We start from the raw sequence: 16,453 nt of genomic DNA on the forward strand, positions 1-16,453 counted from the left end.
ATTTATATTATGGAATAAATTTTATTAATTTCTAAAATAATAAAGTAAATTTCCCTCTTCCAAACACTTTGCTCAATTCTTGTTTAGTTTTGCCCTCCGCTCCAAGGTAAATCATAAAAATTGCAGTTGATACGGAAGCAGGTGATATAATCTCTGTTCCACCATTTCGTCCTATTTCTTTCATCAAATTAACAGCAAAATTAAAATGCACATAATCTGTTGAAGAACTGCAAAACACAAAAAAAACAAAAAATTTATTTTAAAAAAAAAAAAAGAAAATAAAAAACAAAAATAAAAAAAATGAAAAGAAGTATTGATTGTCTAGAAATTTAAAATTTTTTAACATACATTTCTCGAAATAAAAATACAAATTGAGCATTCAAAAACAGAAATAATACGGCAATGATTGTTTGTTTCATTCTAAAATATCAATGAAATTATCAAAAGCTTGAAATAATCATTTAAATATGAACAAAACTCATATTCAAATAGATATTATCATAATAGAAATGAATTAATTTATCACTAAAATAATTTTGTAACAACCAATTTGAGTTTTTTTTTTTTTTTTTTTAGATTTAAAATTACATTTAAAAATTGAAATACATTGTAGAAATTTTCGTCTACAGCAACTTTTTATAGTTGTTTCTAAGTTTATTTACTTATTTATTTATTTGAATGGAACGGATCATAATAGCTTAAACAAAATAAATATTAATTTATAATAGAAAATTGATGTTTGTTGGATTTTTTTATGAGTTCTTTAATAATTTTTGTTTTTGATTTCTTTTTTTCTTTTCAAAATATGCAAACAGATTCTATGGATTTTATTTTTTTTTAATGCCTTTTTTTTTGTTATTTTAGATTAAAGAAGCATTTTTTTTTTGATCTTTTCTCTGAAATACACCGAAATTATCATTTTTAATGTGCAAAGTTATCACTTGAGAATAATAATTTACGGTCGAGCAGTCTTATCATTTCTTATCAAATGATAACGGAAAGCTTTGTGGTGATTTCTAATCTATCTGGAATTGATCATAATACTTTAAATGAATGAAATTGGTTATTAACTGGTAAAGAGTCAAGGTAAATTATATTTATATGTTCTGAGCATTAATTGATCTAAATATTTGAGTAATTTGATGCAAATATTGAATCAGATCAAATATTAAATCAAATATTATTGATAATCGATAATGATGGCTGAAGATCGTTACTCTGAACACAAAAAAGAATTAATGTGTGAATAATTTTACGCAAAATTTAACGTTCAAAAGAAGTAAGTTATATTTCAATTGAAATATTGAAAATGAATAAAAAAGGAATTGAATTTATTAGTTTCATTTTTATTCTCGTTAGAGATTTAATTTTCAAATTATACAGTTGTAATAACGTAAAATTAAATTATAAAAAATTTTTCACCTCAAGAAACTTTCGAATTGTTTTTTTGAATAAAGAGAAAATTGAAAAAATTGAACAAAAATTAAAAGCTAAAAAATTGTTCAAATCAAAACTTTAAGATTATTTAGCTCAAAATTTCTCAAAAAAATCACTCATTGTTATTTTTTTTTTTTTTCAAAATTTTTCTTACTTCCATTTGACATATAAAATTATTAAATCAGAAGCAAAAAAAAAAAAAAAAGAATTATAATAAAAACTACTTGCTGCAAACTATCATCAATTTTTTTCAAATTTAGAAATTACTAATCTGACGCATTGCTATTTATTTGTTTCACATCAAACATCAATTCAAGGATTATGGATTGTATTCCGAACACCGAGCATTTAATTTATAATTTCAAATTTAGAAGAGTTAATCCGAAAGATTGATTGAATATGATTTTATCATACAAACAAAATTATGAATGCAAGCTGGGAAAATAAATAACAGATTATTTAATCATTAAATATAAATTCATTTTATCGTTCTTTTAAATTATATATTCATTTATTTTACCGTTCATTTATTTATCAAAAAAATGCAAATTTTATTTTTTACACTATTTTATTCTCGTAGAGAAGAAGTAATATTGTGTGAAATTATTGAAGCAAATTCTTCAGATGAACACTATCAGATCAAAATTTGCGATTTTAAGTAAATTTTTCAGATAAACATTGTCAGATTAAAATTTGCGATTTTAAGTAAATTCTTCAGATAAACAAAATTTGCGATTTTAAGTAAATTCTTCAGATAAACACTATCAGATCAAAATTTGCGATTTTAAGTAAATTCTTCAGATAAACACACTATCAGATCAAAATTTGCGATTTTAAGTAAATTCTTCAGATAAACACACTATCAGATCAAAATTTGCGATTTTAAGTAAATTCTTCAGATAAACATTGTCAGATCAAAATTTGCGATTTTAAGTAAATTCTTCAGATAAACATTGTCAAATCAAAATTTGCGATTTTAAGTAAATTCTTCAGATAAACATTGTCAGATCAAAATTTGCGATTTTAAGTAAATTCTTCAGATAAACACACTATCAGATCAAAATTTGCGATTTTAAGTAAATTCTTCAGATAAACATTGTCAGATCAAAATTTGCGATTTTAAGTAAATTCTTCAGATAAACATTGTCAGATCAAAATTTGCGATTTTAAGTAAATTCTTCAGATAAACACACTATCAGATCAAAATTTGCGATTTTAAGTAAATTCTTCAGATAAACACTATCAGATCAAAATTTGCGATTTTAAGTAAATTCTTCAGATAAACACTATCAGATCAAAATTTGCGATTTTAAGTAAATTCTTCAGATAAACATTGTCAGATCAAAATTTGCGATTTTAAGTAAATTCTTCAGATAAACATTGTCAGATCAAAATTTGCGATTTTAAGTAAATTCTTCAGATAAACACACTATCAGATCAAAATTTGCGATTTTAAGTAAATTCTTCAGATAAACATTATCAGATCAAAATTTGCATACAATTTCATTTTCTTAGCACACAAAAGAACATTGTCAATTTTAAGTTTAGGAATAAAAGTCAAATTTTCGCTCGAAATTGATATTGAAATATCATAAATTAATTAATTTAATTTTAAAAAAATTTAACTTCAAAGTTTCAAGATGGCTAAGACCTGCGTAACCGAACTAATTTCTTTAGTCGGCAGTTCTTGAAAATTAAGCTAATTATCTGATAATTTACAAATTTAAGTCCAATTAATTGTTTACGAAAAATTTTAACTATTTGTTCAGTTAATTGCTTTTGTTTTCGATAGTTGTTGGAGCAGTGAATTTGAAAATACTATTAAAACATATTAGAATTAAAATTGCTTACATATGCGATGTTTGAGAAAAAAAAAAATTCTAATGTAAGAAGTAAAAGTTCTCAAAATTATTGTCCAATATGAAAATATTCTGAGCATTAAGCAAAATAACAATTATTCTGCTAAAATTTAATTTATATTGAAAATTTGTCCATGTATTATTGGAATATTTTAATTTCAATATGAAATTATGCAAGGAATCACATAACAAATTAACAAATTTAAATTCAAATTTTTGACAATTACAAAAAGAATTATTTGATTAACGATGAATGCTTGAAGCTTCGTAAATATAAAATTCGATGAATCAATCAATTATTGCCGACTGAAGTTGCTAATTCTTTTTTTTTTTTAATTTTTATTTTTTAAAAAAAAATTATACTTATGGTTTATTGCATCATTCATAAGCTCTTCCAATTTAGCTATTTCATTGAGAGTTTTTCTGATGTTAGAATTTGATTCAAATTTACTTTTTAAAAAGAAGAAAACAAAATTTCGGTGATTTAAAAAAAAAAAAAAAAGAAAACGAAACTTCAGTAATTTTAAATGAATATGGAATAATACTTAGTAAGAGATGCTGTCAACATTGTTCAATTTAAGAAAGAAAGAGAAAAATTCAAACTATTCAAATATCATTGTGTTTCCTACCAATAAAAAATTATTGAAAAAAAAAAAACTAAAATTAATTAATGTTTCTTATTGTTGAAGCATTTTACCCGTGGGTAATATGGTTTTTCTGGAAATAATTGAAGTATCACAGATATAATATTTGTTCTTCTTAGATAGAACTACAAAATGAACAGATCAAAAAATATTCGTTGAGTTAAGCAAATTTTGAAATAAATTAAATTTCTCGAAATGATTAGTCTTTCACCTGAGGGATTGGTACGATCAGATCAGATAGGATAATTTACTCTCTAAATCCTTCCTTTTGCTCAAGTAGTATGACAAATAATTGTATTCTATTCTTATAAATATGTCACAACAGATTTCACTGAAAAAAATAGCATTTAAATGTACCTTCAACTTTAGGCAATTAAATTTTGCCTCAAAGAAATGTTTTTTTTTTTTTAGCTTTCGTTGTTTACAATTTAATTATCTTCGCAACACTTAATTTTCGACTTTACAAATTTTTTAAACTGAACCAGTTTTAAGAAAACAGAAGTTCTATATTTGCCCAAAAGTTCTATACTAACCCTTAGAACAGGTAAATTATCATTCTCCTTACTTACATCACGGTAAACTCATTTAAGCTTTATAAAACTTTAACAGATTACCTATCTGAGAAGTATCATTGACAGACCACTGCAATAGGTAGAACATTCGAAAAACTTTATAATGAATTATGGAACATTAAATTCTAAAGAAAAATATTAAATTTAGTTCTAAAGAGTCATCGTACTGTTTACTATTCTGCATAGATCAGAATCAGTGATCAGTGATTTCTTGATTATTTCAGTTAGCACTGCTTCCTTCTAATTCTTAAAATTCATTAGCTCATTACAAAATTAATGATACTGTCATTATCATTTAGATCACTAAGCTGATCAGATCATACTTTCTAAGCAACTAAACTGATCAGGTCATATCTTATAAGCTGATCAGGTCATATCTTATAAGCTGATCAGGTCATATCTTCTAAGCTGGTCAGATCATATCTTCACGATGAAAGAATATAGTCTGTTTGAAACTGCACTCTATATGGACTTGCCATAGGTCACCACAACAAAAGTGTCCCAAAGAAAAGGTAAAGAACTCTCTTAGCCTCAGACACACTGACCATTGTCAGTTGTCCACTATGACTTCAAATTGCAAAGCATATAGATAAACGTTTATAGCATTACCTGTCACCTTCTCTGAGAAAGGACGTAACACCTGTCACACCTGTCATGTCACATGGATAAAAGACAACATACTAACCCCATTGTCACCATCCAATGAGATTTTCCGCTTTGTCTTATACAACAGCGCCTGCCTGCCCATCCCGCAGCTAACTGTCAGCAGAAAATGCGGGTAGATTCTTTTACAAATGTAAACAAAGATATCAATGTAAGACAAATTAAATTATTTAAGTTCCAAGCTTACTTAAATTTAGAAAATTTGTAAAATGAAAATTAAAGTAAAATTTTATAAAAATAATATAAAAATAAAAAATGCAAAAATAAAAAAAGTAATATAGTCGGATAGAACATTAAGTTTGTTTATGTTGAATATTTTAAATTTTTTAAATCAAAAGGTCATTACAATCATATACTAATCATAAATTGATAAAGTAATGTGTTAGGAATAATTTCAATAATTTTACTTGAAATAGAACTTTTTAAAAAAAAAAAAAAAAAATACGAAAGCTAAATAAGTTATTCAAATTTAACTTTATGACTTAATTTATTTCGATTAAAATTCGACATATAAAAAGAAAATTGAAAATTTTCCTCTGTTACTTATTAAATTATAATAGAGGAAATATTTTAATTTTTTTTTTTAATATTCATTTTGGCATTTTGATATGATATAAATATTACAATGATAACTGATAAAATTATGTATAAATGAATGATTTTTGAACAATTTAATAATTTTTCCAAAAAAAATATAAAAATTTCAATTTCAATTGCTCACTTATTTAGCAATTTGGTTGCATTCTTCATCAATTATTGGTTTTAAATTATTATTTAATTCCTGATTAAGTATTTCCATATAATAGATTTATCATTTAACTTAATTCAATAATTAATATAATACATCTGGAAAAGTTAACAGCAAAGTAAATCATTCACACAAAATTTATATTATATAAAAAAAGTTCGCTTAATTATACTTCAAAATTCGAATTTTTCTTTTCTTCAAAATTTTTGTAAATTGAATTTATCAAATGTTTAGTATAATTTGCATATTATGAAGTCATTTCATAGAAACTATTATGTTTTTTTTGAAAAAAATTCAAAAGATTGCATAAATTTCATAAAGTAAAACATTTTTTTTTTTTTTTTTTTAAAGTGTCATCAATATAAAATTATATGACAAATTATTCATCACAAACTAATGTTACAAATGATATAGTTGTAATAATAACAATAAAAACTTTTGTGATGCTTTGAATTCTTATTTTAAAAATTTCAATTAGGTTTTAAACTTTTGCGCTTTTATATAATATGCGGAAAATGTTAATTTAATCATTACAATTTATTAAGCTTTAAAAATGAGAATAAAAATAATTCTTTGTTAATTAAATTATTTTTTGGCAATTGTTTTAGTTAATAATTGGATGACATTAGAGTCTAATTTAGAAGAGTGAAAAAGAAAAGTAACTGTTTTTTTTCATAATTTTATTAAATTTTCCCATAAAAAATATTGTTTTAATCGAATATTTTTACCGTTCAAGTATAAAATAATTTATTTAGGAATAAGAATAAATAAACAATTTAAATTTAGACTTTTTTTTAAAAAAAGAAAAAGAATAGTTAAATATATTAATAAATTTTAGATTAAAAAAACTAAAATCTTTATTGATTTACTAATGCATTATAACTAACAGCCATTTGCAATATGTCGTGAAACCTCAAACTTGGGTAATTAAACCTTTATTTAACATGAAGCAAATAATAGCGCTTATACATATCGTACGGATGCTACACCGATTAACAAACACGTAACGAAAGTTATAATTATAAAACATTAAAATGATATCAAAACTACCCCAAAATGCACAATGAACCACCGTATGGAGGACGATGGTTTATATGCAGAACTGAGCTGACCAGATATCCGGCAGAGGATATTTAACTGATGTGAAACAAAGACTGCTAATAAAGGGTTTTGCTAACAAAGGGTTTGCTAACAAAGGGTTTTTGTTGTGTGAGGAAAAGGAATCAGATAAGAGGAATTTGTTAGTTTTGGATATAATAATTTAAATATTTCGTCTTTCACGACACAATAATTATTTATTATTTTCGAGAAATGATTGCAAGTTATTAAAATTCTTTAATTAATTTTGATAATGTTTAATGCTTCTTTAAAGCAATCATTTTTGGTATTTATTTCGAGAATTCGAGAATTGATTTCATTCCAATATGCAATATTCATATTCGAATAAATCAATCGGTCTTCAATGACTTTCCGTTCATTTTGTATTTTAAATTTAATTCGATATGTATTAATTAAACAAAATAGTATTTGAAATTCTGATAAAACTAATTGATGCGATTAATAGTAATTTCACAAAATATTTAGTACGAAGATTTCACTCATTTTCTATCTAAATTTAATTATCATTGAAGAATTAAAACAGAAAAGTCTGATAAATTTTGTCTTATCATAAAATATTGATCTAAGTTTCGTCTATGCAAAGAAAGAAATTTTTCTTATATATTTGAAAAAATACAAGTATAAAAGTAATTAGAAAGTTAAATAAATTAGAATATCTTGTTAGTTTACTATCAGTAGCTGTTGTATTGTTCTTTGATCAGTATTGATTAGTCTTTCTTTCTCGAGATTTATTTCGTGATATGAAAAAATGACTATAAATAATAAATTATTAGCTATGATTCATCGATCATTCCTTATTTCAATTAAAATTTTAATTTGCCAACAAATTTCCTTCCTAATGATTTAACAACAATAAGTATTGTCATTCGCTTCTTTATTTTTTCCACAAATTTTTTCATAAAACTTTGCTTTTTAATTTTATTTCAAAATGTTAAAAATGGATGAATTAAAATTTCCAATAATATTTCTAATATTTGTTTTAAAAGTTATTATCTTATAATAATAATATGCAAATTTTAAAATCATTTGATTTACTCTTCTAATTTTGATCCTAGATCATTTATAAAACAATTATTGCTTATCAATAAATTATCATTTCATTACTTTTTTTTTTCATTTAAATTAATCATTTAAATTGTTACAAATTTCTAATTGCTACCTTTGTCATTATAAGCTAAATTTTTAACTGAAAATAAATGAATTGTTAAATTCTGTTTGTTTCTAAATTAGTTTTACTGTTCTTTATGAAAAGTATCGGATGCACATACTTTTATATGAATTGCTGGGTGGGCAACGTGAATAAATAGAGTTAGAAAATATTACCATTAATTTTAATTGAAATTTTAATTATCTATAAATGAATTCATATTTATTATATTTTTAATCTATCAGTTCATTTTTTTTTCAAAATTCAAATTTCAAATATTTCCTTTTTTTTTTTTGCTTTTATGCTTTAGATAATGTTTCAAAAATTTGAGCAAAGATGAAGGAATAAAGAAAGCCTAGAAGCTATGGAGTTTACTTAAATTTGAATATAGAATTGAAATAAATAGCTTATTTACGAAATCCGAAGCTTATCTTTGCTCAACAATTAAAATCTCAATATCATACATGGAAAGAAGAGATCGAATTGAATTTTGATCTGATTCATTAAACTTTGTCAAACAATAGAAATGACTATATGGCATCACCAAAGTAGACGAGTCGAAAAATCAGTGAAATGTGAGAAATGAAAGAAAGTAGAAGAGCCAAAAGATGACAGCAATATAGTTTATCCGAGAAATCTCAGACCGTATTGCTCATATTTTATAACACTTAACAACTAAAGACATAAAGTCAGTTGCCGAGATATCTCAGACTGACATAAATATATCTCAGTCAGTTATCTTCTCAAATCCTTTTCAAACTTATCACTTAAATTCATTACTTTTCAATTACTTAAAATGATTTCGAACATTTGTTTCAACAAAGTAATTTGACAGAGATGAAATCTTTTCAAATTGTTTTAAATTAAATATTTCATTTAATATATTATATCTTTTTTTCTTATCATTATCAGTATTTTATCATTCTCATATTTCCTCTTTCCTCTTCCTCTCTCTCCTCCTCTCTCTTCTACCTTTTTTTAACAAGTCTTTTTTTTAACATACATAACATTTATAATTTTTTTTCCTAATTTTTCTATTTTTTTCTTTCATTCTTATGAATTTTCATTTTGTATAATTTCTTTTTCTTTCCTATGAAATTATGAATTTAATATATTTAATTATACTTATCATTACTGTTCTTCTGAGTATAGTGATATATGTGATTGATAACGATTCATCTGATATGATATGTGATTGATAACGATTCATCTGATATTATATGTGATTGATAACAGTTCATGTGATATGATATGTGATTGATAACAGTTCATCTGATATGATATGTGATTGATAACGATTCGTCTGATATTATATGTGATTGATAACGATTCATCTGATATGATATGTGATTGATAACAGTTCATCTGATATGATATGTGATTGATAACAGTTCATCTGATATGATATGTGATTGATAACAGTTCATGTGATATGATATTGATAACGATTCGTCTGATATTATATGTGATTGATAACGATTCATCTGATATGATATGTGATTGATAACAGTTCATGTGATATGATATGTGATTGATAACGATTCATCTGATATGATATGTGATTGATAACGATTCGTCTGATATTATATGTGATTGATAACGATTCATCTGATATGTGATTGATAACATTCATGTGATATGATATGTGATTGATAACGATTCATCTGATATGATATGTGATTGATAACGATTCGTCTGATATGATAACGATTCATCTGATATGATATGTGATTGATAACAGTTCATGTGATATGATATGTGATTGATAACGATATGTGATTGATAACGATTCATCTGATATGATATGTGATTGATAATTGATATGATGTGATTGATAACAGTTCATGTGATATGATATGTGATTAAGTTCATCTGATATGATATGTGATTGATAACAGTTCATCTGATATGATATGTGATTGATAACAGTTCATCTGATATGATATGTGATTGATAACGATTCATCTGATATGATATGTGATTGATAACAGTTCATCTGATATGATATGTGATTGATAACAGTTCATGTGATATGATATGTGATTGATAACAGTTCATCTGATATGATATGTGATTGATAACAGTTCATTCTGATATTGATATGTGATTGATAACAGTTCATGTGATATGATATGTGATTGATAACAGTTCATCTGATATGATATGTGATTGATAACGATTCGTCTGATATTATATGTGATTGATAACAGTTCATGTGATATGATATGTGATTGATAACAGTTCATCTGATATGATATGTGATTGATAACGATTCATCTGATATGATATGTGATTGATAACGATTCATCTGATATTATATGTGATTGATAACGATTCATCTGGTATCATATGTGATTGATAACGATTCCTCTGATATTATATGTGATTGATAACGATTCATCTGATATGATATGTGATTGATAACGATTCATCTGATATGATATGTGATTGATAACGATTCATCTGATATGATATGTGATTGATAACAGTTCATGTGATATGATATGTGATTGATAACAGTTCATGTGATATGATATGTGATTGATAATAGTTCATCTGATATGATATGTGATTGATAACAGTTCATGTGATATGATATGTGATTGATAACAGTTCATCTGATATGATATGTGATTGATAACAGTTCATCTGATATGATATGTGATTGATAACAGTTCATGTGATATGATATGTGATTGATAACGATTCATCGGATATGATATGTGATTGATAACAGTTCATCTGATATGATATGTGATTGATAACAGTTCATGTGATATGATATGTGATTGATAACAGTTCATGTGATATGATATGTGATTGATAACAGTTCATCTGATATGATATATTAATGATTAAAAATGTGCGTGGAATATCTGAAAGTTTTCAGTAGCTGTGATAATATTATCATTTACTAATTGATAAAGATTAATTAATTGCTAACAGCTTGAAATCAAGAAATTATACATGCCATTTATATTTTGTTTTTTTCTAATTTTTCTTTTTTTCTTATGATTTTTTTATTTTTTATAATTTCCTTTTGTTTTTGCAATATTGTAATATTATTATTTTATTTTGATTTTTTAAAGTTATATAAATTCTAATTGCGTTAATCCATCAAATAAATTATGTAAATATACAATCGATGTAAATTAGTAAATATTTAAATGAATGAATGTTTATAGCATATTACTTTATTCCAAAAATCAATTATACTTCAAAATACAAAGTTGGACATTTTTAATAGGAAAATTTTCACATTTCATAAATTTTATAATAGTTTTTTTTTCTTTTATTTTCACATTTGAATTCGTAAATTAAAATAAAACATAAAGTGTGTAAAAGATGTGCATAAAATGTTTGATATTTATGTCAAACTTTTCATCAATTCAAATTTCAGAATTACTAATTCTTTTTAAATATTATTTGATTTAAAATTTAAAATTCACATTTCAAATGAAACGCAAATAGGTAAAGTGAATAAATTGCATTTTTTTTTTATAAAAATCAAACTACTTTTTCAAATATTTCAATTTTCTTTTCTGCACTAATTTGAAAATTTGGCTTTGTAATTAAATTATAAACAAAGTCTATCAAATGTTAAAGGTCAACTTGATTGATAAGTTAACAAATCAATAGTTGATCTATTTTGCTCAATGTGAAATATTATCTTTTTGTTTTTTCATTTAAAATTTTAAACAATGAAATTTATTTAATGTATTTGAGAAACATATTGTTTGTGTTAACTGATAAGAAATACTTTTATGCATTTTTAAATTTAAACATCAATAAAATTAATGTGCAATCCTTCTTCAATCCTTTTTTTTCTTCTAAATTTCAATATTAATATAGCAAAATGAAGCATTCAGTTTTTATAAACTAAATTAGAAAAAAAAAAAAAAAAAAAAGATTTAAAATTGCAATAATGCTTTTGAAACAATTTAGACCTTTATAATGACGAATTTTTCTTTTTTTTTTTTTCAAAACTTTTCAAATGAATTATCTAATTTGCAACATTGCTATGAAATATTTCAACAAATTTTTTTCATTTATATTTATGAACTTTTTTTCCTTTTTGTTTTATTTTCATATTTCTATTCTTAACTATTAGCTAATTTTGTGATTTACAAAAATAAAATATTAACCATACACAGAGAAAATTTTTTTAATTTTAATTTTTTTTTTTTTTGAATTTTCACTCTTTTTTTTCTTGATTTGAAAACTTATAAATTTTGCAAATTTTTAACTTTTATTTTCTCTTTCTCTCTCTCTCTCTCTCCCTCTTTCTCTTTCTTTTTTTTTGTGTGTGTGCAAATTTTTGCACAATTTTAAAAGTAAATAATAGATGTTAATTGCGAACGAATGAATAAATTTTAATTTGTTGAAAAATGAAAAATAGCAGATACAAATAGAATTACATCGATTTTTTTCTTACAATTGGTTTCGCTTGCACAAAACGGAAAGATCGTGGATCCACCGATTTTCTACGTTGTCGTGGTTTCCACCTCAAAAAAAGAAAAAAAAATTTCAAATTAATTTAATTTTTATTTTACTGCTTGATCATAATTTTAACACTGCAACAATAAACAGTAATAATTAATTAGCAAAAAGTAAATAATTTTTCCGCTTCTAATTGATTAATTTATTGATCGATTGTTTGTATAATTTTTACAAACATTGTTGAAATAAATAATTTTACAAATTTAAAATTTAAAATTCTTTTTTCTTGCTTTCAGGATGACAATAGTTGACAAAAAGAAAACAAAAAATTGATACTAACTTATCGACACATTTATAAATTGCAGCAAAGGCACCCCAATAACGACAACCAATCTGTCCAACCATACCCATTTGACGATTTAAACATGCCAACAAATGTAAACGCTAAATTTCATTTTTTTATTAATAAAAATTTCAGAGAGACAAATTTGATTGATTGTTTTAAATTTTATGTAAAATTTTATATGGAAAAAAAAAAGAGAAAAAGAAAAAAGTAAAACATTTTTTTATTGATGATAAGTTGAGCAATTCATTGTAATAATTATATATACAAACAAATATTTTATTTCCATATTTTAGTTTTTTCTATTTTTTCAAGTACCATTCTTTATTATGCTTATTTCATTTATATGCATTACTGAATATAATTAATTTTTTGCGCTAATCATAAATTCAAATATTTATATGTACATGAATATATATATATTAAAATTAATCCTAACAATAAAAAGAGAAATGAAAAAAAAAAAACTATAAATTTTATTAAAATTAAATTTTAAATTAATTTGAGAGCATAAAAATTTTAAATTATTAAATTTAAAAGGTTTATTTCTTTCGCCTATTTTTATTTTGTAAATTTCTCTCATTTTAATTCTCTTTTTTGAAATTTTCACTTTTTCAAATTTCAATCTTCAAATTTTAATTTCAAATTTCAAATTTTAATAATAAATTTAATTTTGCTAACTTGTGTTTGTACCATTCTTGCACATCGATGTTGTCCATTTCGTATTGCTAAATCTTCAGCTGTATGACCCATACAATTAGTTAATTGTAATGCAGCTAAACTCCAACCCTAAAATAATTTAACTTTTTTAAAAAAAAAATTTTAATTCTTTCTTTTTTTTCAAATTTATTTATTTCATAAAATGAATATGAAAAAAAAAAAAAAAAACCTTTGCAAGTGTATCAACCATAAAATTCATTAATTCATCGCGACCTTTCATTGCTGCATACATTAGCGCCGTATTGCCAAGCCTATCTTGCGCATGAAAATTGCAACCATTCTGCAAATTAATTCTCAAAACAAATTTCATTTCATTTTTGTTTCTTTTTAAGTTTTATTAAAATTAAATTCCATATGAATTTTATCATTGTATTAAATTGATAGCTCGAATTTTTGTATTAAATTATTTCATTATTGTATTAAATTATCTCGATTTTATATTCAATTATTTCATTATTGTATTAAATTATCTCGATTTTGTATTCAATTATTTCATTATTGTATTAAATTATCTCGATTTTGTATTCAATTATTTCATTATTGTATTAAATTATCTCGATTTTGTATTCAATTATTTCATTATTGTATTAAATTATCTCGATTTTGTATTCAATTATTTCATTATTGTATTAAATTATCTCGATTTTGTATTCAATTATTTCATTATTGTATTAAATTATCTCGATTTTGTATTCAATTATTTCATTATTGTATTAAATTATCTCGATTTTGTATTCAATTATTTCATTATTGTATTAAATTATCTCGATTTTGTATTCAATTATTTCATTATTGTATTAAATTATCTCGATTTTGTATTCAATTATTTCATTATTGTATTAAATTATCGCGATTTTGTATTAAATTATTTCATTATTGTATTAAATTATCTCGATTTTGTATTCAATTATTTCATTATTGTATTAAATTATCTCGATTTTGTATTCAATTATTTCATTATTGTATTAAATTATCTCGATTTTGTATTCAATTATTTCATTATTGTATTAAATTATCTCGATTTTGTATTCAATTATTTCATTATTGTATTAAATTATCGCGATTTTGTATTAAATTATTTCATTATTGTATTAAATTATCTCGATTTTGTATTAAATTATTTCATTATTGTATTAAATTATCTCGATTTTGTATTCAATTATTTTATTATTGTATTAAATTATCTCGATATCTCGAATTTTTGCTTGTAGCAAAGAAAATATTCGTTTTTTCATCAAATTTGAATGAATTGTTAAAATTGATTTCTTACATACATACACACATACACATACACATACACACACACACACACACACACACACACACACACACACACACACACACACACACACACACACACACATACATATATACACACATATATGTATTTTACATTCATAAATTTTCAGATTATTTTTGAATTGATAAAAAAAAACTGAAATTAAAATTGATAATTGTAATTAGTCTTACAATTTTAGCAATTAATAAGCCTTCTTCAGTCCTATTATCCTCAATGCATGCGTACATTAGCGCTGTTCGGCGTTCTCTTTTATCTTGAAAATTGATTTCTGCGCCACGATCAATCAATAATTGAATGTATTTGAGCTAAAAAATTTTTTGATTTCAATATTTAATAAAAATGAGAAATTAGAATATTCTTTATCTATTAGCAAAAGTAGCAATCACATATTATTGCACGTGAATTTTACACGTAGTTTACACGTAATACGTCAATTCATTGGAAAAGTTTGATGCAAAATTTTAACATTGTTTATAAAATTTCTTTATGAATATTTAAAAATGTCCTCGAAAAAATGTATTTACTTTATATTTTTCTTTCATTCATATCTCATTTCTTCATCATTCGTTTCTTTTTTTTTTTTTTAAAGAAGTATGCTAAGTTTAAGATAATTTTAAAAAATAATTAAAATCAGAAAAAAAAAAAAAAGAGGAAAAGTTAAATGATATTAATAATAATAAAGATACAACGTACTCGGTTTTCTTTATCATCGAGATATTTAATTGTTGCTATAAGAAGTGATTCGCCATTTAAATTAATTTCATTGGGATTAGAATCTGGTACTGCCTGTAATATTTTAATTAAAAAAAAAAAAACAATACAATAGGTTTAACATTATAATTAATATTTAATAAATGCTTTGATCTTGGACATATTTGATAAATTTTACATTAATTTAATTTTGAAAATTAGCACACTATTTTTATAAAATTGATAAAAAAAAAAAGAATCAAAAATTCATTCACTTAAAATGCATTTCAAATTATAATACCTCAATTTTTTCTTTGTAAATTTTAGGTAAATCAAGATTTGAAGCAAGTGCTTTAGCTTGAATTATATGAAGATGACCGAGGAGCCATTTTCGAGTGTCACCATCATCCGAACAAATTGATTTCTTTCCGGATTGCATCTGAAAATAAATATGCAGCAAATTAATCAGAATATAAACTATCAAATTTAAATTCATTTAAAATTAAATCACAAAAAACTGTTTGCGAGAAGATAAATGAAAAAAGGATAAAATTGAAATGAAATGAAATGATCAAAAAATGAATATTGCAACGATGAATAACAATTGTACTAAAATGAAAAATTTTAAGAAAAATGGAAAGCTTTCAAAATGAAAAGAAAAAGTACCAAAAAAAAAAAAAAGAAAAAAAATAGATTGGCCTTATTTGTTTAGAAAAAAAAAATAGAATGGCCTTATTTGTTTAGAAAAAAAAACGAAAAAAAAAAACCAAT

The 16,453-nt window shown here is 23.3% G+C and overlaps 1 protein-coding gene across 1 annotated transcript; it reads right to left on the reverse strand.

Annotated features, from left to right (window-relative positions):
• Positions 1–12,603: 12,603 nt before the first annotated feature.
• On the reverse strand, positions 12,604–16,121 carry Bm11674 (Uncharacterized protein; the record flags this gene model as incomplete). The annotated part of the gene is made up of 7 exons (XM_043075801.1): positions 12,604–12,694; positions 12,970–13,073; positions 13,654–13,761; positions 13,862–13,972; positions 15,163–15,297; positions 15,686–15,778; positions 15,984–16,121. 7 exons carry the CDS (start codon positions 16,119–16,121, stop codon positions 12,604–12,606), a joined length of 780 nt encoding a protein of 259 aa, XP_042931735.1.
• Between the last annotated feature and the right edge of the window lie 332 nt (positions 16,122–16,453).

This window comes from Brugia malayi (genome assembly GCF_000002995.4).
Source record: "Brugia malayi strain FR3 genome assembly, contig: Bm_v4_ChrX_scaffold_001, whole genome shotgun sequence".
In the NCBI taxonomy this organism is placed as follows: domain Eukaryota; kingdom Metazoa; phylum Nematoda; class Chromadorea; order Rhabditida; family Onchocercidae; genus Brugia; species Brugia malayi.